The following is a 26,993-nucleotide window of genomic DNA, read 5'->3' on the forward strand; positions in this document are numbered from 1 at the left end:
GTGACTCTTAAAAAGGCACGTGCCAATAATATAAAGATTTCCTCAAAGCTCCCTTGATGGTGTCCAAATGTACCTAGTCTTATAATATTTATTGTACACTGGAAGTTTTATGGTGGCAGAACAGAAAGGCTGTTTAGCTGTGTTTTAGAACATCTGGTTTGTGGATGGTTATTAGCTGGGCTGACCACCAAAAAAACTAATCAAACTAGGTTAAGGTGGTTAGGAAGTTTAAGCATGTTATATAAATGACCAGCTAGAGAAACCAGCTACCATTTTTCCAAAACACAGATGGACTTTTCAACAGGAAATAGATGCAATATTGATGTTTAGAATATTTTCTGGACCAACATTTTTAATAACTTAGAATAGAAAATATATCATCTAGCAGTTATAAGAGCATAGAAGGATTTATTTGAGGCTCCATTACTTACATGGCGAATATCAAGCTTCTCTGTATTTCAGTATTCATGTACCTGCAGTATTATTTTGCAGGTATTTTATTACTATATTAACTACATTTTAACATTTTTTTAATACTTTGGAAGTTTACTGCCTTTTCATAGTGTAAGATGGAAATGGTCACTGCACAAAATTCATAAATTCATGCGACAATTAACAGTGACATTAAATTTAGAGTTGAATTATCAAGATGTCACCATTTAAAAAGTGTAATTCAGCAGGTTAATCTGATTTTAGACTCTTCAGTGCTGGTTTAACAATGTAAACAATTTAAATCTTTAATAGTTTAATAGTACCTGATTAGTGTCCCTATCAGTCCTGTCAGTACTATATTGCTAAATATGTACAATGCATTTCTTAATTTATATTTAAAACATATAGATATATCAAGTAAAAAAAATAAAATAAAAATAAATTAAAAAAAGACAATCCAAAATGGGTTTTAAAAAATCTTTATGTGGCAACAAATAATTCCACATATATCATTTACATGGTAACAGCTGTCACCACAGAAGTTACTGAGTGCTTTTATTTACAAGAGAAAGTGACTAAAGATAATAAATGTTACATTTTCATATTCTTTCCTTTTTATTCCTACCCATAGGGTAATAGGTCCACAGTACCTTTGAGTGCATTCAAAAACACACAAACCTAGGTTAACACTTTTCGGTTCCTAAATCATACAAAACTGAATATACAGTTCAAACACAGATAAACAATACAAAGGGACACAGTGTTACAAAGCTACAGAAAAGGTCTCTAATATTCTCCCAGGATCACAATGGGGTAATTCTGCATTTGTGTAAAATGAGAAATCTTACTTTCACATTTGCATGCAACATGTATTGACGTAAGTGGCCCTTGTTTGTTTAAACTCCTATGACGTTCGCATTCTGGCAGCTGGCCAATAGGGAGTTCTGAGATGAAATATTAAGGCATTTCTTCCTGGTGCTGAGAACGTGTTATGTTTATGCTAGGAAAGCAGCACACTTTGATGTAGACAGGGGTTGAGAAAAACACCCCACTGTGGTATTGTTAACAGATCACTGTTTGACGTCAAACACCCAACCTGTGGTAACCAAACGCTGTGAGATGTGCGCATTTTTACACTGAAACAAGGTCAGCGATCAAAGTTTTTGCACAGTAAATGAGAGAATTGGTCTATAACGTTTATAGAGATAAATGAGAAACAGGTGAAGAAAGGCACAACTGGGACACTGCCTTTTTGCACTCACAATGATTGTGATTCGAAAAGAGTTTCATTGGCAGCTTACACTGTAAACACTGACCACACCAATAAAAACATCGTCATTTACACTCAAATACATTCTCTGTAATTATGTTAAATATGGGCGACCGCTGTTTTATCTGTTCAGCTTTCCACGCGCAGACATCTGTCTCTCAGAAGGGTACAATCATTTTGCCCACCCAGTCGTGGCCTCCCCATTAATATAGGCAAATCCTGGAAAATGTTGCGCATGCTCATATTCAGAGTTCCTGCGTGGGGCCAGAGGGGAGTACATGTCTCCGGTGGAGTAGCGCGATGTGTGGACAGTGGGGCTGGTGTAACAGCTGTTGGCCGTGGGCACGTCTGGCCAACGTGGGGTCACAGCGCTCGAGTGTAGAAGTGGAGACCCACTCATCAAACAGGACTCCATTCTGGACATCTGGCTGTTGAGTGGATACTAAAAATCAGAGAGAGACACGCATGAGGACCATTACTACAAATCACAAGTCAATTTTGTTGTGCATGCTGTAAACAAATCATCTCAACTTCCTTCTTTATGTAAATAAACACATTGAGCCCATGCGTAAGTAGTATTTTTAGACAGTTTGAGTTTTTTTATTATTAGGGGTTCAAGCATGTACAGTTTTCGGGTATTTTGGATTTTATGAAAAAACTAGTTTTGCGAATTAGTCCTGGGTTTTTAACCTGATCGGAATCAAACCAGTGCAGCGATATTCTGTTAAGTCTGAAAGTGAATAATTATCAAAAAAAAGTTGAAATTCCAATTCACGGTCCCTAAGGGACGCCGAAACGTTCGAAGTGGGCAGAGACACTTTTACTAAAATGGCTATAGCTCGTGAACAGAATGAGATATCTTTACCCAACTCAGCACATCTATTTGAGAGCGCATTATGTGGTCGCGTACAAAATGACGCAGCGACTGGCCACTTGGTGGCGCTGTAAAAGGTAAAAAAACTGAAAACAGCTATAACTACTTCACCGTTAGTCCGATCAACTTGAAAATTGGCATGTGGTGTCTTCGCAAAAGGTGCCATGACTGTCTATGAGGACATTGATGCATCTCGAAAAACATGTACGCCATCAGCCACATAAAATTAGAGCAGCTATCAGACAAGGTTACCAGAGGCCAATCGGACTTTATCGGAATAAATTGGCCACCAGGGGGCGCCTTCACATTTTTCATGTGCGTAAAGGATCGTAAATTGCACGATTCACACCACATGGTAGAACTCCTCATTCATAAATTTGCCTCTAGGACTGCATTTGTTCATCACCATAGATGGCATGAAGGTCTTAAAACGCTTAAACCCCATTAACTGCTGCTTGCAGCTATATTTAAATTTTTTCATTCATAATAACAGCTAACAAAACATTATTATTGTTAATTATAATAACAACAACAACAACAACAGCAAACAATAATGAATAGCAACAACCATAATAATACTACTACTAATAATATTAGTAATAATAATTATTATTAGTAGTAGTAGTAGTAGTAGTAGTAGGGTATTTCTTTATTTTTGAAGAAGTAATTCAATTAATTAATTATTAATTATTATTATTCAGATGTAGAAAGCTTGGACCAACAGGCTAAACAGGACATAAATTCCTCCCCTATTACGCATTCAATCACATGTTTTGGCTTTTTTGTTATTGTTAAAATTATGATGCAAGACTATCTAATAATCAAATAAAAGTGCAACAGTTCAGCATCATTTGAACTTCTGTTCTGGATGCATAAAAGGTGGCGGCTAAGTTAACAAAACACTTTAAAAAAGACTTTAAAAGGTATTTTTGTTGCTGTGGGTGACAGACCAAAAACAAAACTGTGTCTATATAAAACAATCTGTTCTCTCTGGGGAAGTCAACATAATCTTCATTTGTCTCCTCTCCATTGCTTCCTTCAGAGTAGCTTTCTTGAACAAAGCGTGGACATTGTATCCGTTTTAAGTTGACGGAAAATAAGTGGAAGTAAAAATCTATAAGTGCTCTCTAAATAGAAGCCGTCCACAGTCAGAGCTTTTATGAACGGCTGCGGCACGGAAAAAAAAGTCAGGCGGGGTCAGAGACTGACATGTGTTGCTTGGTGACCTCTTGTTCATGCAGAGAAAAGAGACCATTGAATAACAATATTTTTAAAAACTTTTCCATCTGGATTTCCGGCCACTAGTTGCGTTGTCTGAGGCAGTCATTGAGTGGATGGTAGAGAGACACTGAGTGTGTGTGTGTGTGGGGTGGGGGTTCTCTTGGCTCTCTTGGTCCACCTTTCAGAGGCTGCATCCGCTGTGTGGAGGAGAATTCAGCAACACTGCTTCTAAAACTCTGAGGACCAGCTGATCCCCCATTACAAAGGCAGGCTGGACCAGAGAGCTCTTGACAGGAAATTACCATCACACCCGCTTTGACTTTCAATATATGTGACCAGAACCACTCCTCTCCATCCACAACTAAACAATTTAATTCAACTATTCACACTCTCTCTCTCTATATCAAGGACAATAAAGACTACTTAACATTCAACGATTCCCTCAGTTTTTGAACTAGAAACATGCAGCATGTCAATTTTGTATACTCTTGCATGCAACAATGCAGTGCTTGTCCACAATTCAGTAAAACCCATACAAATATTTCAACTCTAACTTTGAAGAAAGTTTTCAGGCTACATCCACTAAACTTGGCATAGCTCTGCAGCCTGTTCATAGTGTGCTATACCTTTTATAACCAATCGGACTAATGGTTTTCCTGTACCTGATAATCAAAAAGCCCACAGACATCTGTTTTGTTTGTTTTTTTTTTTTGTTTTTTTTTTCAGAAAGTCTGTTAACTAGCACCGAGATCAAACTTCAAATCTCTCTTGAAACTGCTCCATTATTCAAACTTAAAATACATAATACTCACTCTATACTTTAAAATTCAAATATTCAAACATTCCAACTGCATAAGGCCTTAAAGGTGCCCTAGATTCAAAAATTGAATTTACCTCAGCATAGTTGAATAACAAGAGTACATGGAAATGACATACAGTGAGTCTCAAACTCCATTGTTTCCTTCTTCTTATATAAATCTCATTTGTTTAAAAGACCTCAGAAGAACAGGCGAATCTCAACATAACACAGATTGTTACGTAACAGTCAGGGTGTACGCTCTTGGGGCGTGGAACATGAGAATTAAAGGGGCCGCACACCCTGAATCGGCGCATTTATAATTATGCCCCAAAATAGGCAGTTAAAAAAAGTAATAAAAAAAAAAACAAAAAACTATGGGGTATTTTGAGCTGAAACTTCACAGACACATTCAGGGGACACCTTAGACTTATATTACATCTTGTAAAAAACATGTTCTTCGGCACCTTTAACAAGCTTCAGAATTTTAACTTTTAATCTAGGCTTTTCCAGGCCAGTATTCAAAGTTTGCCTTGACTTTTTCTAAATATCTATGTGGAAAATGTTGCTTTGGCTGATTCATGCTAAAGTAATGGTAGCATTTTGAGATTTAGCGAGTGCTTTTTTCATAAAACTTTAACCCAGGAGTTGCCTAGAGGTTTAACAAAGACAATTAACTGAGCTGTTCCACCTTTCTTCTCTTTCAGAAGTCAATACACTTTAAATACATATGCTAAATGACCAGCATTTCTGATCAGGAGGAGTTACCCCAGTGTGTGCTGAGGTAAGCAAGCATTCTCTATCCATAAAACTCTGTGGATAACAGTTACCAGAACATTTCAGATGCTAATGACCGTTATACATCAACCACCATTCACATTCACAGTAGTATTCTTCTCTCAGTTACAAACCCAGTAGAGACGGGGATGGAATACACTTCCACTCCAAATACTGAGGAATACACACCCATTACCATCTGTTATTAGGTTTACTTTCTTAATGTTCATTCCTAGTCTTATTGTTCATGATTCATCAGTGGAAGATCAGTTATTTGTTTTTATAGTCTTTAATCAAAAGTGATTTTTCGCAGAAATTCACCTTTTATGTTGTTGCCAAATCAAGCCCAGTCTTATATGTTTTCTTGCTAAATATCCTGTAATACATCTTGGAAATACATCAAAATATGGAACTAAAATTGGTTGAAAATGCAATTAATGTGCATGTAAGTCCATTTGTGCCACATAGGGAAAGTTCAGGCTTTGGTAAATCATAATTGTGACATCATTTTAACATCAGAAGTAAAAATATTACAATAAGAAGTCCAAACTGAAATAAAAAGTACTGCATTAAGCAATTAACTATGAGATAAAAAAAAAAATATTTTTTTATATTTGTCATAATTATGACTTTTTGCTATAATTATAACTTAGTTTATCAAAATGTCAACATTTTATCTTCAAATTATAGCTTAGTATGACATAATTTAGACTACTATAAATCAGTCATTTTAGTGACTTTTTATGTCATAACTGACTTTTACATTGTACTTACTCAAATAAGTACTGAGTAATATTAATAAACTACATGTACTTACTATAGAGTTATGTTTAGGGTTAGGTTTTGGTTTAATTAGTTGTAATTATGCATAATTTACTGTTATAACTATAGTAAGTACATGTAGTAATGTGTAACTGTCACCTTAAAATTAAGTGTTACAAATGACTTTTCTCAAATTTGACTTTTTATCTCATAATTATGTCTTAGTATGGCATAATTTATGGCATGTTTACGTCAAAATTATGACATTTTTGTGTCATAATTATGATTTATAATTTAATTTAACCATGTTTTTTTTCTTATGTAGTGGAAATGGGCTTTAACTGACATAAATGTGACTTTAAAGGGATAGTTCACCCAAAAATGAAAATTCATATACTCACCCTAACCTGTATGAATTTCTTTGTTCTGCTGAACACAAAGGAAGATATTTGGAAGAATATCAGTAACCAAACAGATCTCGCCCCCCATTGAATACCATAGTATTTATTTTACTACTATAGTAGTAAATGTGGGGCGAGATCTGTTTGAGTGAACTATCCCTTTAATTGACATCACTTTTTCAGACCATGTGTTGTGAAATTGAAGGCGTTATGGAAAATTGTGAATCCATATTCTGTAATCATATGTTTTATGAAATTTTATAAATTGTTCAGAAGTTACCCTAAGCTTGTAAATAAGTAGTATCATATCAAAATAATACTGTAGAGTATGATTTTAGGATTTTGAGTGGGAAGAGCCTGACCTGTGCGGAGGTCCGGTGGTATGAGGAATAGTGCAGAGGGGTGGGCAGCCCTGGTTCATGGGTTAAACTGGAGTACTGACTCTGGATGGCATGATGGTGCTGGTTTGCGTAGCTGCTGTAATTATAGCTGCCAGTATACCTGGAGAAAATGGAGTACAAATCTCTAAAAACATTTCACAATCCACAATATAATGTCATTTTTAACACATCTTTTAATGTCTTCTCATCGATTAGGGGGCTCACCCATGCTCATCCCGATGCGGGTAAACTGGCATCCTGTGGGCAGAGGAGGAGCTGTGTAGAGGGGGTCCGCCTCTCATGCAGGAAAGCTGGGATCCGGTCTCGGGTGGGCTGCCACCTGAGGTTGTCACTGTGTATGTAAGGGACCAGGTATATGACTGAACAGCTCCTGGCACATACAGACATACATATACAAAGAAACGTGTTTGCCGTGTTAATTAAATGATCTTACTGTGAGATACAGTTTTAATGAATGCATGGAATGGGCCCGTGCCAGTTTTACTGTTGAATGTGATGCTGTGATGTAAGATTTAAGTTTTAAAATCAGTTCAGAGTCAGTTTTACACCATTTACCTGTGGTAGCTGATATGCTGGTGTACTCCGGAGACTGGGCTGAATTGGGGGAGCCTACTGCTGGTACGCCCACCGAGTGAACAGACTTGGCAGGAGAGTACGGTCCAGGTGACGTAGATGTGGGGGTGGAGCCCATCATCATCAGCTCTTCCCCAGTATCTGCTGTAGTAGCCCAAAACAAAAGCCTAAAATGTTCAGAAATCTTTGCAATTTTGAAAATTATCGTCCGAAATCGAATTCTTCTCTACTATATAGTATAGAGTAGTATGTCCGAATTCATAGTATTCGAAAAACAGTAGGTGAAAAGTACCCAGATGACCTACTACTTCCGAAAAACCTGAAGTGGGCACATGATGGACATTTTACTATCCCGTGAGGCTACAGGAGAGGATTTGTGAATGGAGTTGAAGGGACGTAACTGACACTGGTAGGTCATGTGACAGTAACAACACTGCAGATGTAGTACCTCCGAATTCATTCATACTACACGCATTTGTACTATATAGAACTCACTTTTTCAACAGTCGTGAAGTAAATTTAAATTCAAATGTAGTACTCAACAGTACACGATTTCGGACACAGCTTTGGGCATTATTTTAGATGATGCAGCGACCGCAATGTATGTTTTGGATGCTGGTGTAAGATCTTAACTAACTTAACTAGATGTGATTGGGACAGTTTTGCCATTGAGATGAATGGGAAAAAGAATCCCAATCAACCTGAATTCACACCTATGGTCAACCAGCTTAGCCAGAAAGACAATGCTGGATAGAACAGCACCAAACCAGCTCTAATAAAGCATGCTGGTCAAAGCTGATTTACAGCATCTATAAGGTAAAGAGATAATAAGTTGCTAAGAAGGACTACCACCACCACAAGGATGTAAATTCGCATGCTTAACGAATTGGACAACCGTTGTTGTCATTATATAGCATTATGGAACAGTTTATTCAATCTATAGAGAAAATAAATCTTTAAATAATGTTAGCATATGTGTTTTTGTTGAGCATCATATTTGATACCCAGACCTTTACGGCTAACAATATTATATATGATAATATATAGCTCATACTTGAGGAGGACAAAACACTTCAGTGTTATTCAGAGGTCCAAACTAAGCAAAAACGTGCAATTTGGCACTGTTGCTTATATTTATATGGCCAAAACTTAATGTAAATCAATTAGATCTTTATATCAATATAGCAGACCACTTACTGTACATAAAATGCATATAAATATTAGTTGAAACTCTCTTCAAGTAAAGCCAACCACAGAACTAATGAAAACCTCTGTTTTAATGACAAATCAGCATTCTGTGTTGGTCTACAAATTGATGTCATGATCGATCAGCTCTATTGCTTATATCAAATCAACCTTACCTGGTGAGCCCTCTCCTTTCATAGCCCTCATCAGTTCATTGGCTCTCTCTTGGCAGTGCAGAGATTCAAGCAGGTATAGTACGTAGTCATCAAACATGAGGTGAATCAAATGGAATGAGCCTGGAAATATAAAGAATCCCATTTATCGTAAAAAAGTTAATATACTCTACCAATTCAAGTCTCCTGTCTGAAACAAATAATAAATAAAGGCTTGTTCTGGACTATTCCCATAAAGCGTTTTGAATTTGAATCTCTGAGAGCTTCAAGCGAACAAAATGATTCGATGTTGTTAATTGGCGCAAAACTAAAGCCCATTTAAACGGTAAGAGTCAGAACCAAACTAGCGGTCCAACCATAAACTCTACAGAGTTACTGAAGCATATGATGCTTTGAGTCCATGTTCTGAATGAGATGGGGAAAGAATTCATAAGGAGCATGGCACAATCCTCACATTGTGTTAGCAACTCCAGCCACTATGTGCATAATAAACATTGCGGCTATTCAGCGGACTGGGCGCAATACTGCCCGGTCATAAAATGGGAAGAAGGGGGAAAGACTTGGTGGGGGTTAGCCTTTGTTAATTAGCTGTTTTGTACAGAGAGCTGCATTATCAAAACACTGCAACCAGCTGTGCCTTTGATATTCACAGACAGAGCGGACAGGGAGGGGGCCTTTACCTCTTTTATGGCCCTTCTTTCAGTAACTTTGCCATAGACAGCTAGATGGTGTACGCCAAGAGTTAACAAAGCTGCCATCTTAGTTAAAAGTTGACACTTGGTGGTGTGGATTGAGCAACTTAGTTAACTTGACAAACCCAAGCTTCCAAACAAATAAAATCAATGAGAAGAAGATTCGACTCTCTAATAGGATGATTGTGACAAAACGGTGCAGCTTGACTCACCGAAGCTGGGTGCACTATGCAGCGTCATATCCCGGATAACTCTGGTCCCGAAACATGACCACATGAGCAGGAACTGCTGAGCTACCCTCTTCAGGCATCCGGGTCTCTTCCCCGCCACCTAAAGGGAGGATTACCATTAGAAAAGACTGGGGGAAGGCACAGGGGCCTTAACCTTTGGGGCCTAACCCCCAAGTACGAAAAACACGTCAACAAGTCAACTATTTGATTTGCCCCAAAGGAAACGCCCTCCTATTGAACTATTGTCTGGTAGGTAGTATAAGTTCCCATAGCAACCAGATTTACAAGCCCATATCTGGACTATAATTGAGGCCCTGCAAAAAGGGGCCATGAAGACATCATTAAGTTTGGGGAATTGCATCATGATAGGTCTTAAGTGTGTTGTGACGGCATTTAGAGTTGCATGGGTTGGACACCTGCAACCTTAGTTTGGATTGGAAGAACATACAAAGTGCTGTGACCATTTTTAACATTCCTGTTGAAATATCTCCATTATATCTCCATACATACTGTTTTCAACATTGATAATAATAATAACAAATTTGTCTTGAGCACCAAAACAGCATATTAGAATGATTTCTGAAGGATCATGTGACACTGAAGCCTGGAGTAATGATGCTGAGAATTCAGCTTTGCCATCACAGGAATACATTTTATTTAAAAATATATAAAATAGAAAGCAATTATTTCAAAAAGTAATATTATTTCACAATATTACTGTTTTACTGTATTTTTGATCAAACAAATGCAGCCTTGAGAAAGACTTCCTTCAACAACATTAGAAAAAAACTTTCTGTCCCCAAACTTTTCAAAGGTATTGCTATGGAAGTTGTATTTTTATTATTCATATTTAAATATTTGTATAGGCCTATATTTTATCTATATCAATCAGATATCTAGTCATATGATCATCATACTGTAGAGTATAAATCAAGCCTGATTTTGCAGAGTCAGACACGTTCCTGGGTCAACATATTTTGTTGATCCTGAAACAACATTCCTGTCTGAAAATGTAGTCCTTTTCATATTCCTGCTCATAAGTTATCCCTAAAATCACAGGGAAATGATAGGTGAATAACACTGATATAGAAGCACCAAGCCTAAACTTGACATAAATTGTAAACTTGTCCCTCAAATCTGATTGGTTGATAGGAATGTTGTTCCAGGATCAACAAAGATGTTGCACGTGGAAATCCGGATCTGCACACACGCACCCTCACGACACATCTCTCCACCATAGAGTCCAGCCACTCGATGTAGGCTTCAATGGGGGACTGGTCCTCCAGCAGTCTGTCAAATTCTTGATACACTTTGAAAAACAGCAGAAAATAGAGATATATAGAGAGAGATTAAAAATATATTCATACATTTCTCAAAATCCATTTTAATTGCTTGTAAAGGTTGCTAATCTAGAATTACAAAAATACTATTGGCACAGATTTGAGATGTAGAGAGAGGAGCTCACAATCCTCTTTTGAGGATGACATGACAGAATCTTTGAACTTTGACCTGATCAGTCATGTGAGAGGTTGAAGCTGAAATGAATTTGAAATGCTCCTCAGGGTGTCAAACTGTGAGGGTTAACCTCTCAGTGTCTGTGGTTAAAGCTTGACGCTCATGGTCGTGGGAATGATTCAGCGCTGGTTGACAGCTACTGTGTGAAATCCGAAACATAAACCAATGGGGCTTTTAACACAGCGCTGCATGTGATTCTGCAGCAATAACACTGCATGTGGTGGAATTCACCAAACTAGTGTAGTACAGAAACACAAATAAATCTGAATCAGTCCGGCTGGGTCTTATCTGATACTTCCATTTAAATCTGATCCTGAAATACACAACGACTTCTTACATTGGATGATAAGTCTCCTCTCGTCCTCTCTGGAATCTTCCATTGTATAAAGAGTCTGTTTAGTGATGCTGTTGAGGTCTACGTTCCTCCAGTCTTCAAGCATTTGAAAGGTGATGTCTGCACTGTGGATCACCGTTCGAGAGGCCTGCGAGAGCAAGTATTTAATTAAAGCTTCTCCCTGCACTATGACTAATCATAGACATTTGTAAAAACATGATTGAGTATGGGAGGCAGAGAGAAATGTTAAATATTAAACATAAAAGGCTGTATACCTGACAGAGGTGGTTTAATGACGTTTGTCGTTTAAGTATCTGGGAAAATCTTCTTGACACTGAGAATAAAAAAATTTAAAAAATTGTTCAAAAAGTATACTAGCAAAGTTCATTTTGATGTTTTTGAGAGTATTGAATACATTGGCACCTACATTCAAACTTTATGTTGCGCAAGTTCTCGGGCAGGTCATGTAATGCCACCTTCAGCCACTCATCCAGCTGCTTGGCAAACTTCCTGATCACCTGAGTGAGGCTGTATTATCAAAACACATAAACAAGGACATACTGTAAAAACACTCCATACGTCCATTACACAGTACAAAGGCTGCTCTGACGCAATGAAATTTTTGACCTCTTGTCTGGTGCAATTAAAATTGGAGTCATGCGTCATTGACAGGAAATTTTCTGGTTAATTATGTTAATTACCCTGAGTCTGACGCAAATGTTAGATATGCAGATAATGCTAGCAATGATGTATTTAAGGTATTTATTTAGCTTGAAGACAACGGTCCATTTGACTAAAAAAGTTCAAGGCTTGGAGTTCAATCAGCACTAAGGCAATTCTGAGATTGCTGAATGTAAAATAAAATTTCATATATATGCACATAAAAATCTTCATAATCTTAACAAATCCTATTAAAATGTTATTTTACTTGACGTTAACTTACTAATCCATCCAGCTCCAATGTATAAAATCAAGTCCTGTCATAATTTTTCTTTTCTCATGAAATAACCCCTTTTCAGTGGTGTAAAGTATTTGAGTAAATGCAATCAGTTTCTGTACTTACAGTGGTGGTCAGAATTATTGGCACCCTTGGTAAATATGATCAAAGATGGCTGTAAAAATAAATCTGCATTGTTTATCCTTTTGATCTTTAATTCATAAACTTAGCAAAAATCGAACCTTTCATTGAAGAAAAAGAATTGAAAGTGAGGGGAAAGTCACATTATGAAATAAATGTTTATATCCAAAACACGTTGGCCACACTTATTGGCACCCTTTTATTCAATAGTTTTTGCAACCTCCTTTTGCCAAGAAAACAGTTCTGATTCGTCTTCCATAATGCCTGATGAGTTTGGAGAACACCTGACAAGAGATCAGAGACCATTCCTCCATACAGAATCTCTCCAGAACCTTCAGATTCCCAGCTCCATGCTCGTGCTTCTCTTCAGTTGACTTCACTCATTTCCTTTAGGGTTCAGGTCAGGGAATTGGGAAGACCATGGGAGAAGCTTCATTTTGTGCTCAGTGACACCTTTTTGTGTTGGTTTTGATGTTTGTTTTGGATCATTGTCCTGATGGAAGATCCAACCACAGCCCATTGTTGGATTTCTAGCAGAAGCGGTCAGGTTTTGATTTTTTATCTGTTGATATTTGGTAGAATCCATGATACCATAAAAAAAATATATGCCCACAACATCCAGATCCAGCAGTATATTTAACCATGGACATGGGGTACTTTTTATCCATGTGTGCACCAAACCCATCTGGTGGGTTTGCTGCCAAAAAGCTCTTTTCTTTTAGTTTCGTCTGACCACAGAAGCCGGTCCCGTTTGAAGTTCCAATCATGTCTGACAACTTAATATACTGGAGATTGTTTCTGGATGAGAGCAGAGGATTTTTCTTGAAAATCTCCTGAACATCTTGTGGGGATATAGGTGCTGTTTGATATTTTTTTATCGCTTTCTGAGACTCAAGACTCAACTAATCTCTGCGATTCTTCAGCTGTGATCCTTGGAGAGTCTTTGGCCACTCAAACTCTCCTCCTCACTTCACATTAGGACGATTTAGACACACGTTTTGATTTGTAACATCTTTAGTTGATTGGAACTTCTTAATTATTGCCCTGATAGTGGAAATGGGGATTTTCAATGCTTTAGCTATTTTCTTACAGCCACTTTCTATTTTGTGAAGCTCAGCAATCTTTTGCTGCACATAAGAACTATATTCTTTGTTTTTAATCATTGTGATGAATGATTAAGGGAATTCGGCCTTTGTGTTTCCTCATGTTTATACTCCTGTGGAACAATTTCATGTTCATGATCACCCTGGTGTGCTAAAAAAATGAAAATATGACTGGGAATATACTTCAGAGATATTTTACTCATAAAAAATTCTAGGGGTGCCAATAATTATGGCCAACATGTTTTGGAGAAAAACATTTATTTCATAATGTGATTTTCCCCCCACTTTCAATTCTTTTCCTTCAATGAAAGGTTAGATTTTTACTCATTTTATGAATTAAAGATCAAAAGGATAAACAATGCAGATTTATTTTTACAGTCATCTTTGATCATATTTACCAAGGGTGCCAAAAATTCTGAGCACCACAGTAAGTATATTTTTGGCTTCTTTGTAGTTTTACTGAGAATCAAAGATATTAGCAACTTATAGCCTACTCCTGACTACGTTTTTGAAAAAGTATATGTACTCTTTACTTCAATACATTTGTGATGAGTGATGCAATTACTTGTTACAATTTGCATGGCACTTAACTTTTTCTGTAGCAGTTTATTTCTGCTACAAAATAAGGGATATCGCCATCTGCAGGGCATTGAAAGAACTATATCTTGTGTGTTTTGCCCTTACTCACACAAACTTGTCAACAAAGCTACTTTACATGAATGTGAGTGCATTAGCAGGTAGTTGTGAATCACAGGTGTTTCATATATGAGATGAGGACATGACCTCACCCGGTGATGAGGCCGAAATGAACACATCCAGTGCAAGCAGGCTTTGACTATTTCATTTTACTTAACATTATTTTATTTACCTATTATATTGAAGTGACCTTTTTGAAGGATATTGGTTTACTTAAGCCCTTCTTGAGTACTTGAGCTTAAATGAGACTTGAATATTTGTAGACGTTTAAGAGGCTGCTCTGTTGACCTTGATTTATTGCAATATTGAGGTGTTCAGTTTTATTTTGATATTAGAAAAGAATGATTGCTCTCCTCACAAATCAACTGTTTCTTGATTTTTAATGGCTTGTCTCTTTGGTGTTGAGGACTAGTGCATCTTTGAGTCTACATTCAGTATGAGTAAAATACTTAAAGGTCTGTGCAGAATTGTGCAAGTCCGATATGTTTTGTGATGTGCGCTGACTCGCACATACAATCTGCTCTGTGCTTTTGGCAGTTTGCGAGACACTACCGCGAATCCAGACTTCATTCACTCCAATGGAAAGCATATTTACACTGTCTGAATCGTTCCCTATCACCTATATATTGCACTATGTGCCATTCACCATGTAGAAAATAGTAAATGTGTGAACAAGTGACAGATTTTAGATGCTTCAGCGTCTATTTATAATGTGGGGGGCGGGACACTTCAGATTCTAGAGAGCATTTGATTGGACAGAAAATCTGATGAGAAGCTGAAGTGCATAGTGATGTTATTAAAATCGTTGATCCATTTTGGCGGAAGTGAGAGAATGCAAGTTTTGAATGCTTATATCTTCTAAATGCAAATTTTGTCATTGTTTTGGATCACACTACCTTACAGATAACCTATATTATAGATAACATATACATACTAAAAGCCAAAAAACTTCATGGTTTCATGGGGACTTTAAGTACTGTTAAAATCAAATATTCTAGGGCCTGATTTCACAGACAGGGCTTAGATTAAGCCAGGATTAGGCCTTAGTTCAATTAGGGCATTTAAGTAGCTTTTATAAATGTGCCTTAGAAAAAAACATTACTGGTGTGCATCTTGAGACAAAACAATGGCACTGATATATTTTTAGATATGTCAGTGCAAGTTGCTTTCAGTTAAACATGCATTTTAGTCTGGGACTAGACTTAAGTCTTGTCTGTGAAACTGGGGGTAAGACTTTTACTCAAGTTGTATTGGAATTGGTGACTTGTAAATTGTAGTAGAGTCATTATCGATGTAAGGTAGCTGTACTTTTACTCAAGTATGGTTTTCAGGTACTCTTTACACCTCTGCCCCTTTCACCCAGAATTATGCCAGGAAATGCAGCACTTTCAAAAAACTGTAAGTGTATAAATTCTGTTATACACTTTTTAACATCAAAATAGGTAGGGATGGGACTCACCTGTCAGGCAGAGCCTGTAGGACGGTGGGCATGAGGACTCCTGAGATGGCCTTGTACAATATAGAGTCACACACACCCACTATATTCACCACTGTAGAAGAGCCCAGGACAGGGAGCATGTGGGGCGGCATGCCCTGCCAAAAGTGCAACAGGAAGCTCTGGACCTATGCATAAACACAAAAATAATAAACATTGCGACAAAACATGGAGGAAGCCTTCTCTTGTGTGCCACTGGATGAAAAAGCTTGAAGAAAACATCATTCAAAGCATCTTAATACATGGAGTGAAAAAAACCTGAAATGTCAAACCTCATCGAAGTTGGCTCGTATGACTGTATCCAGTATCCTCTGGCAGTGAGTTCTGTACATCATGATAAAGGTTGAGACCTTGTAGAAAAAAACCCCAATTTAAACTACTTTTTATAATACTTTCCCACAGAGACTAATTCACAGAAACTTTTGGTGTTAATGATGTCATACCAAATTCATTCCTGACTCATGGTCATGCATTAATAAGACACTAAAAGACTCCAAAAGAAGAAAGAGGATACAAATACCAAACAACAAAAAAGCTGCTTTCGCGAACAATGCCTATTTACAAGGTCTTGCCAAACCAGTGTATAAAAAGAGGCTTTAAAGATCAGAAACTCACAAACCATTTAAAATTACAGGCACCTTTTTAAAGCGAGACAGCTAGTGCCCATCCTTTGTTCAATGCGAGATCTTATTATCTACTTGAAAGATTAAGAGTTCGCTAGGAACCAACACATAAATCCTCCAGGTCCTCATCTAAATCCAGGCCCAGGGAAGGTCCGCCTGACACATGAAAGCAGGATCTAGAGGGGAGGGTAGCGGGCAGGAGGAGGGAGAGGGGGGTTGGAGTTGGAGGTTAGCAGTTAGAGGTTTTAGTGATCTGTTTACCTTCTCTTCTGGCAGACTGGCGGGCAGATTTAGGTCTTTGACATTTGGAAAGTCTGGCAGGAGAGTGCCCAGCTTGGAGCGCGGTGAATACGCCACTGTCTGTTTGGTGACCTCTTTCTTGCCCGTCTCGTTCACCCACGCAGCGCCCTTTTTAGAGTACATCACATCGTAGTACTGGGAGCTCTCCTTCACAGCGATTCCATAGTAGTGATACCTAAGAGGGACAAGTGAGTGGCAGGAAGATTATATAGGAGTTTGCTGACAATTTTGCTTTACTAAAGCAGTCATGATTAGAAAGTGTTCATAATCTAAAGTAGATCACTTTTTTGGGGGGTGTAAAATGGTAATATGTCTCTCAATGACTAAGATCCTCATAACAGTGCAAAAAAATGTAAAAGACCACGTGACTATTTTGGGTTCATTTTAAGCTAGTCATATAGCAATTTTTAAATAATAGTTGGTTTAAATAAAACTACCCAGCAGGTTGGGCAAACATTTAACCAACCCAGTCGCTTGGTTTGTCCATTTTCAACCCAACTTGGGTTGTTTTTAACCCAGCATTTTTTAGAGTATATATATATATATATATATATATATATATATATATATATATATATATATATATATATATATATATATACTTCATATATTGGCCTACAGGTCAAAGGTTATAAATATTATTTTAATGTTTCTGATTTGATTAAAATATAGTAAAAACAGTAAAAAGAACTGTTTTCTATTGTATGTTTTAAAATGTAATTTATATATAATATATTAAATATATAATAAACTTATATTAGAATGCTTTTTGAAGGATCATGTGACACTGAAGACTGGAATAATGATGCTGAAAATTATGCTTTGCCATCACAGGAATGAATTACATCTTAAAAAACATTTTTAAACACATTATGTCTTTCAAAAATGTTTAAAAAAAATTTTATATTATATTTTTATATATTATATAATAATTATATAAAGAGCTTTTTAAAAACTCCTCTTACTTCACAGGGAAAAAAAAGATTTTGTAGTTTGGAGCAACATGAGGGTGGATGGATAAGGGAAAAAATAATAATTGTGCAAATTAATTATCATAAATAAGTAATATTGACTCATTTCTGGTTGTCACCAACTGGACAAAACATATTTAAAGTGATAAGAAAAATGTAAAAAGTTGGAAAAGTTCTTTAATATTGGAGAAGGAACTTACTTTGATTGGCCTCTGGTTCCTAGTCTCCGTGTGGTTAACTGAGGAAACTGTTGTCTTATTATCTGTTAGGATCAGGTAAAAAAAAAAATACACACATATATATAAATTAAATTGACCAGACCTTTTGTGACATCATTGTGTTATCTGTTACAACTACGACAAAAATATCTTCTCAATCATGTTGTTCGATTCATATATGTCCAGTGACATTTCTTTTCAGGCCAATCTCTCTTTTTCTCTCTGCTTTTTGTCCATGAGCTCCTTGGTCCAGCTCCTGGTGCAGAAAACTTTGCAAACAGTGAAGCTCTCTATTGTGCAGGATGAAAAAAGAGGGCAAGCTGTGAAGTTTCTGTCAGGCTTGGCTTGATAAATGAGCAGACAGGGAGGCAGGTCCAGCTCTCTCTCTCTTTTTTGTCCTGAATCAATGAAGCCTTCCTAAAGGACACCCCACGCTGCTCCAGCCACTGATCTAACATTCCGCAACATCTCACCCTTCCAAATTTCCTTTAATTACACATTAATCCAGGCCCCCTCTCTTTTTCAATATCCTCCGACAGGACCCGGGGGAGCGGGACAAGGGTGTCGGGGGGTGGCTATATGAGTAGGTGGGTTGAGGGGTTGTGGGAACAAGGGTGAACATGTTCATTGTTTATATTGTCCAGCTATGAGTTTGCAGAAGAGGTGTAAGAAAAGACCACTGGCTGTGGCTCTTCATAATACCCAGTATTATGTCATGCTTTTCTTTTTTGTAACAGATGTTTTCCTTCCTCTTTCACGTGAACATGCATTTTTATAGGACAGAACTAAGCGAAGTCATTTTACATTTGATTACCTTATCAAATCATGATTATCATAAAAGACAGAATATTTGATTTCATCACTGAAGTTTTAAATACAGGTTTCTACCTTCCCGAAGCTTGCAGCATTGACCGGCTGAGAATCGAGTTTCTCGCAGAAGTCCAAGTAATGCATGTACAGTGCACTTCGAGGAATACAAACACCCTCTGCGATCTCGTAGTTCTCCTCCAACCTAATGAAAACACAATTAGATCAGTGCACATAGTGTCATCATAAGTCAATATTACATAAACTCCGCAGTGGAACATGGAGGGAGGCAGTTCTGGAGTTCTAAAACTAATATTACTGCATGCTTTTATGCCGTATGTACTGGAGTGATCTTCAAGCAATGGTCAACATGAAATTTTCTTCCATTATGTTGTGGCATATATATTCTCATATTCAAATTTATCCTCTTTTTAAAATATATTTTATAGTTTAGTAAATTACTTCTAAGACCTATAAGTAGGTCATAATTTAAATAAATGTAATAAAATAATATTTTAAATGAGAGAAAATGGCCTGAAAATTTTGATTTTAGTTTTGTTTGCCAGTATACAAGATAGACAGGCAATATTTCATATTTTTGACTGATCCTTTAATAAGCAATTTGAAATTTAAAATCTGTTTTCCTTTCTGAAACTGACAACTTACAACAGGACTGCAGACACGACATCTGCGGTTTTATGATCTAGAATTCTTAGAAAAGTGAATGATTTTGAAAATTATGAAGCAAGTAAATGTATGTCACATTTTACAAAATGGAGCCCTGAAACTGTATACAACAGGATGTTTCTCAAGCCCAAAGAGGTGGTTTTTCCTTTTGCTCCTATTGAATGTCATTAAAAATATCAAAGCTAATTACTATATTCATCATTTTAAAACCTTTCCAGAGTTCAGCTTTGTGTCAGGCGGTGGTAAAGATGAAAATAAGTGATTTCTGGTGTAAATTAGACTCACCATTGTAATGTGGCAGGTGTTGAATGTGGCTTAGATGCTCGGTTATTTTCCTTCTCTTCGTCTTTTATGAAAAGAAAAACACGACAGTCAGAATAAGTAATAAAATAAATAAATTACACATAATGCATTATATGTAGCCTATATCATATACTATTTTATATACAGTAGCCTATAAAGTTTTCCTGTTTTTTCTTTTTGAAAAATATGCTCACATTAGGTTCTCTTTGAGCATAATTATTCAGTCTATTTTCATTTAATTTATTCATTACGATACATTATACTTACTTTCGTCGTTGGACATGTTTCCAATAGAAGAGTGGCTGGAGAAGCGCTTGCTCTCGCTTTCGTTCAGACATCTTTCAATCCAGCTCTCTACAAAAGAGAGAGAGAAAAAAATATTTTTACTACATTATGCATTTTTATAGTCTTCTCGTATGACCTATTTGTTAGGTTTTTTTAGATGAAACAAAATAAATTTGTTTTAAACTGTACAAAAAAAAGAAAAAAAAAAAGAAAAAAAAGAAACTACGAACGTTTTATTTACATATCCATTTAGGACATTTTCTATTCAATTATTTTTCTTTCTTTTTTTAAAAAACATAGCCTGCATTTTAACAGCCTCCAATTTATTTTATTTAGCTATTCCCATCAGCAAAAGCAACAGGTGCATGAACTCGATGTGGATTCTAAACATAACAAGGCCCAGAGCTTGACATTTTTGGCGAATGTGTCGAACTGTAATTGTTGTCACTTTAAATTCCATATCTCGTTCACATTAACTGTCAGTTTGTGGACAAGTGCAATAAACATTAGTGGCTGTGTGTTATTGCAGCCACTGCCTAAAGAGTTGAGGGGCATAATAACGACGGGGCAATTCAATTACAATCGATTGTGCGGATCTTTGGGCAGCTGGGATTCTATTTGAAATGTTTTCAGCAGAACTGCAGGAATCCCTCATTGTTCCCGCGGCGAATTACAGGCGCGCGCACGCTCAATTGATTCAGCGCGCTCCTCCATAGCGGTGTCGTCATAATAGAACCTTTTTAGCGCCATTCTCATTTCTGCCATGCCGACTGATGTCCTTACATCACAAGACAGAAACACTTATAATTCGATTCGAACTTAAGTCAGTCATGTTTTCCTGCACGGGCCATGACAACGATGCGAGTCACCTGGCAACCAATAGCCTACTGAGGCATCAGGTGGCGGCTGAAGCTAGAGAGAAAGTTATGATACTTGAAACTTGTTTGGGTAAGTTATTTGACAGCCATCAGACATCTAACTACTCAAACGGTAGGTGTAAAATGAGAAGTAGTTTTGACTTAATTAAAACATACATTTTGTGAGGCAAATTTGCATTCTAATAGTAAGTTCATCTACACTCTCATCTGATTGGAGGTCAGTTTGGGAGCAGATTAAAAGCTGAAAATACTGTGAATCAGGCCCAGCTTTGATCTGCACATTTTCTGGATCATATAAATAATCAAATCTTCATCATCATTTAAAAAAGCAAGAAACAGTCAAGCAGAAGTTTAAATATATAGCCTATTACATATTACACAATGCATCTCCATATGAAGTTCAACCAGTCATTTATTCATTAAAGTTCTGAACAAAGTTTAGTTATTTTACTAGCTACAAAAATACATTTCCCTTTAGCATTCCTTATTATGACATTTATTGAAAGGCTTTGGATTTTATGAGAACATAATTTAGGAAAAAAAAAAAAAAAAAACCTGCAATGAGACTGAGATTCAATTTACTTAAAATGTGAAATATTCCTTGCATTAAAACAAGGCTATTTTAAAAAGGCAACTATCAATGATAACAGGCTGTCTAAACTATTTTGAGTATTATTATGCTTTGAAGCGCCACTAGATGACCATTTTTAACAATTCCATTCGATTAAAATTTTGCTGACATTTTATTTAATTTAATTTAAAAAGTATTATTATACTGCAGGTGTTATTTTGAAGCTCAACAAATCTCTTTTTTCCCCCCTCAGAATTTAATTAATCTCCGTCAGTGCTGGCTCATAGTCAGTTGAGATCAGATTTTCAGCCTGTAATTGAATCATTTGCTCTGTGAACAGTTAAGTAGTTCTCTAAATAATTGGATTAAATCCAATCTAAAGGCGAGACCGATCTGAGATAGTTTATAATCATATGCCGAATATCAGCGTGGAAAAGTGTCACCCAGATATCTAATAATTAACTTTTAACATTTTTTTCCTAACGTGTTTTTCTCACAAAACGGCATTGAACACAATTGAACGATGGGTAATGCTGATTTTTGAAGCCACGTGTAATTTTAGATTTTAGAAAAATTAAATGAGTAAATAAGACATGTTTTGAGGTTAAAACACTACATTCTGTACGAAATAATGTTGTCTTTACAATTTCTACCTGCAGGAGAACCTATTACATATTTACTAACAGTACCGAGTGCAGTTTTGACTCGTATCAAAACTCGGCTTGAGCAGGTGCATCATTAAAAAAAAAAAACTTTTAAACTGGACAACAATCTCAGAACTGTGACCTTACAAGAGTTTAGTCTCAATTTAAGGTCATATTGCTACTCCGTAAAAACGCTGTCCACTTTACATAGTTCCAAAACTGCGTAAAACAATATTCTCAGCAGAAGCGCACCCATCCGGAGCAATTAAAGATGAGGCCAAAAAACATGCCAACTTATCTCTTGGTGTACTAGATTCAAGAGCTTCCCTGACGGAAGGTTAAATAACTTTTTCTGATGCCAATCTCAGGTCACAAAATCCCAAGGCCCGTTTTGCGTTCCAAAAAAGCCCAGATCCCAGGCGTCCCAATGTCACAGCGGTGCAGCAGGAACCAACCTGTGGAATCCATGTCAGGCTCTTCCAGCAGCCCACAATGCATCCTCTTCCCATGCACGTTCCAGGGGCTCCTCTGAGAAAATGGCTCCGTGCTGGACTCCCCCTCCTCAGCTCCCTCCGTCTCTCCGAGAGAACTGCCCGTCGCAGAGATGCATAAGATGTGAGGTCCGTGGAGAGGGTGGCGGTGGTGATGGAGGTGGGGGTGTGGGTTGTAGGAGCGGGTGGGGTGGGGGGGGGTCACAGACTCCAGAGATCCAGCGGGGGAAAAGCCAGAGCCGTCAAAATGTTTGCTGATGTTTCATGGGAAAGGGGCTGATTTTATAGGAGCCCTGATGGGGGACATGTCATTGATAGGCTCGGCAGGCTGATGAATGGCTTCGAGTCAGATGGGGATGTGGCAAGGCTCACTGGAAGTCTTTTGTGGGGCTGTTTTGAATAAGAAAAGCTCCCTTCCCAGAAAAAAAAAGAGGCTTAGATCTACGCAATCCCAGCACTGTGGCCTCCCCGTCTTCCATTATAGCATTTAATACGTTTTCGTACCCTCTCCTCACACGCACATACACACTCTGCCCCCGCTGCTTTAGTTTTAAAGTTCTCCATCCAAGGGCCACTTTTTGGCCCATCGCAGAAGTTTTTTGATGTGTGCGACACCGTTAATAAGTCTGGAAACGGGAGCGTGAAAGTTGAGTTCATTCAAATCAAATTGATGAGAACGCAAAAAACAACGTCAAAGTCTCACGCAAACATGTTCATCGTCATCTTTTGAAACTAAACGTCCAGAAACTTCATAGGCCATTGGCAAAACTGGATAGAGAAAGTTTGGTGGACCCCCCCTCCCCTTCTCTCTCTCTCTCTCTCCTTGAAGCAACCTTATTTTAGTGTGCTGGGAGGAGAGCGCAGCCACAAAAGGGGGAAGTAAAAGTGTAGAGCCTGAGGCAGGGAGGGCTCTGATGGAGTGCCTACAAACTGCAGAAGGGAAAGCTGTGATTAGAATATGAATGGAACCACGGGGGAAAGAGAGAGTGAGTAGGAGAAAGGGGGATTATGGTGGAACTGCTCCCCACTTATTGGATGGCAGAGGAACGCTCGCTCCTATACCTATAGGCCGCGCAGGCGACGGCCTCCTCGCTGCGTGGAGGTCGGACTTCAGCTGGAGATATTTATTTGGCATTTGAGGTTTAGATGGAACAACCTGCTGTACAGTGGCCCCCGAAATGTGTTTGGATACTTAAATCATCTATGATTAGGTCATTGCATTAGATAAAAAACATATCAAACCAACATCCAATTATTTAAAAGAAAGAATGTCGATCAAAACATTAAAGGATTAGTTCACCCAAAAATGAAAATAATGTCATTTATTACTATTGGTAATTTATGTTATTTATTATTCACCCTCATGTCGTTCTACACCCGTAAGACCTTCGTTCATCTTCAGAACACAAATTAAGATATTTTTGATTAAATCCGATGGCTCAGCGAGGTCTGCATAGACAGCAATGGTACTTCCTCTTTCAAGATCTATAAAGCTACTAAAAACATATTTAAATCAGTTCATGCGAGTACATTGGTTGTACCTTATATTATAAAGCGATGAGTACATTTTTTGTGCACCAAAAAAACAAAATAACGACTTTTTAACAATATCTAGTGATGGGCAATTTCATAACACTGCTTCATGAAGCTTTACGAATCAAATTTACGCCAAAATCACATCAAGCAGTATTTTGAAATCGACAATCACTAGATATTGTTTAAAAAAGTCATTTTTGGGGTTTTTTGGCACACTAAAAATATTCTCGTCACTTTTATATTACGGTAGAACCATTGAACTCACATGAACTGTTTCAAATATGTTTTTAGTACCTTTATGGATCTTTAGAGAGGAAGTACCATTGCTGTCTGTGCAGGCCTCACTGAGCCATCGGATTTAATCAAAAATATCTTAATTTGTGTTCCAAAGATGAACGAAGGTCTTACGGGTGTAGAACAACATGAAGGTGAGACATAAATAACATTATTTTCATTTTTGGGTGAACTAACCCTTTAAGTTAAAATTTAGGTTTGAAGTGATAAAACAGATATATTGATTAAAAATTAAGGTGTGTGTGAATTTGAGGAGAACTGACTTACTATTGTAGAAATTTAAACTTTTATGGTTAAAGTTCATTTGTCTGCAGATGCCATTGATGTGATATTTTATCTAATAAAATAAAATTTTGGGGGGCTAAAAGCAAACCAACACTAGATCATAAGTGGCAGGTTACAGTACACTTGAACACTTGAAATTAATATTTTATTCAGAAAGGATGCATTAAATTGATCAAAAAATACAGTAAAGATGTGTTTCCATTCAAAGAATCCTGCACATTTTTTAAAATATTAAAAATATTACGCAGCACAACGGTTTTCAATATTAATAATAATAATAATAATAGTTTCTTGAGCACCAAATCAGCATATTAGAATGATTTCTAAAGGATCACGTGACATTGAAGACTGGAGTAAATGCTCATTCACACCAAGAAAGATATAATGATAAAGATATAGTTAAAAAAAAAAATAGAATAGCAGAGTCCATACCACAACTATAATGGCACAGAGAAACAATATTGTTGGAAAAACGTTTAGAATGTTTTTTTTTTTTTTCCCAACAGATGAACGATAAAAACTTTTACAGCCAATCAGAATCCACGACAAAACTGCAGCGCACGCTTACAATAAACAGAATGATATCATCCACTTGTGTGGAAGCTAATATAGTTATCGTCATGTTTAAAGATATCGTTCTTGGTGTGAACTGGCCTTAAAGGCTGCTGAAAGCTTTGCCATCACAGGAATAAATTACACTTTAAAAAATATTATTTTTATTGACTTTTAATATTATATCACAATATTACTGTTTCAAATGCATTTTTGATCAAATAAATGCAGCCTTGGTGAGCAGAAGAGACTTCTTTTAAAAATAAAGAATCTTAACAAATCCAAACTTTGGAACCGTAATGTGCCTCTTATCTTAAAAACGAGTACAGAATCAACAAACAAACAACAACAACAACAAAAAAATAGAACTAATACTATGATCCACAGAGGAAACAGAAAAACAAATTGAAAGCTTCAATCAAAAGGCCAATATCCCAGCAGTCATTTGAAACTGTATGGATTAACCAGCACCTCTAACAAGCTGGGAAGTGGATGGCAAGAGAGAGCCAAACATCAATGAAAATTTCCTTAATTACAGTTTTAAAGATGGAGGCTGTGAAGGAAAGGAGGGAGGAGGAAGGGAATCTTTGCATCCTCTCCTCAGAAGACTTCCTTTTTCTGTTCGTCTACTCTCAGTCTCATTAGCCCCTCATTAGCTAGGACAGGTGCAGCCGGCAAAAAGAGACACCCTCAGACCCTTATACCCCCCCAACCAGCGAGCGAGCCGCACTGTCAGTGCCCATTCTACCGATGTGAGACGCATTCTTCCAATCAAAGCCTTCCACGGCTGCTTGGTGGGTGGGAGCAATCTCTGAATAGTGGATGATTTAGTGTAAAAAAAAAAAAAAAATAGCAGCAAAGTGGGAAGGTGGTCAATGTAACAACAAGCTCCTTTCTGCGGTCCGTGTTGTCACATTAACACTTCATCAAGATTGCTCAATACTTCCATGCCCAAAACTTCATAATGGTCGCTCTTATGGAGGAAAAAAAAAAGTCTTGACACAATATAAAAACAAATGTAGACATTTTTCATAATTTACATTTACAATTTATTAGTTTATTGTAAGACAAACCTTTTTATTCTGAAGGTAAACTGAAACAAATAAATCTACATATTTAGGACAGCAAACATACATAAATTAAAGGAAATGCCAATTATCAATGAATTCCCAACAAGTTGAAAAAAAAAAAACATACAAAAAAACAATTCAAGCAGGCACTTCTTTTTATATATAAACATATCTTACTGATAAGATATAAGATGTTTAACAAAAATGAAATGATCTTTCAAAGCCTCACTTGAGGCTTGAACATTGTTTTATGCAGTCGTTAATAATACTGTATCGCACCTCTGTGCTGTAATCGCTCCTTCACTCATTGTAGCGAGCCAGTTTGAGGCGAGGGATGATGTTCATGGACTGCAATTCTTGGAAGAGCAGTTTGCAGGCATATGGAATTCGTAGAGATGACACATGACACGAAGACTTGCAGTAATGACACCTGCCATAACAGACAGACAATTCTCACTAATTAATCCCTT

At 37.1% G+C, this 26,993-nt stretch overlaps 2 protein-coding genes across 6 annotated transcripts in view; both read right to left on the reverse strand.

The window, feature by feature from the left end:
• Nucleotides 1-901: 901 nt before the first annotated feature.
• Nucleotides 902-26,841, reverse strand: rfx4 (regulatory factor X, 4). The gene is made up of 18 exons (XM_067390200.1): nucleotides 26,803-26,841; nucleotides 20,185-20,271; nucleotides 19,900-19,960; nucleotides 19,009-19,132; nucleotides 18,103-18,164; nucleotides 16,893-17,106; nucleotides 16,281-16,358; nucleotides 15,973-16,136; nucleotides 12,064-12,164; nucleotides 11,912-11,970; nucleotides 11,640-11,784; nucleotides 11,002-11,096; nucleotides 9,770-9,887; nucleotides 8,869-8,988; nucleotides 7,490-7,651; nucleotides 7,139-7,304; nucleotides 6,896-7,034; nucleotides 902-2,144 (listed from the first exon to the last, which is right to left on the reverse strand). The coding sequence occupies exons 2-18, from the start codon at nucleotides 20,198-20,200 to the stop codon at nucleotides 1,875-1,877; spliced, it is 2,094 nt and encodes a 697-aa protein (XP_067246301.1). The 5' UTR covers nucleotides 20,201-20,271; nucleotides 26,803-26,841; the 3' UTR covers nucleotides 902-1,874.
• Nucleotides 19,918-26,993, reverse strand: part of polr3b (polymerase (RNA) III (DNA directed) polypeptide B) — a 33,456-nt gene continuing 26,380 nt past the window's right edge. The window contains exons 28-30 of one of the 5 annotated variants that reach the window (XR_010895520.1): nucleotides 26,803-26,953; nucleotides 20,185-20,271; nucleotides 19,918-19,960 (exon numbers count right to left, since the gene is read on the reverse strand). Coding sequence is in view for 4 of the 5 variants with exons in the window: in XM_067390186.1 (XP_067246287.1) it covers nucleotides 26,824-26,953 (130 nt within the window). In the remaining variant the exon portion in view is untranslated. Of the gene's footprint in view, nucleotides 19,961-20,184; nucleotides 20,272-25,469; nucleotides 26,427-26,491; nucleotides 26,954-26,993 lie in introns of those variants that run through there. The other 4 variants (XM_067390186.1, XM_067390185.1, XM_067390188.1 and 1 more) reach the window with 4 other exon arrangements.

Source organism: Chanodichthys erythropterus, chromosome 7, assembly GCF_024489055.1.
Source record: "Chanodichthys erythropterus isolate Z2021 chromosome 7, ASM2448905v1, whole genome shotgun sequence".
In the NCBI taxonomy this organism is placed as follows: Eukaryota; Metazoa; Chordata; class Actinopteri; order Cypriniformes; family Xenocyprididae; genus Chanodichthys; species Chanodichthys erythropterus.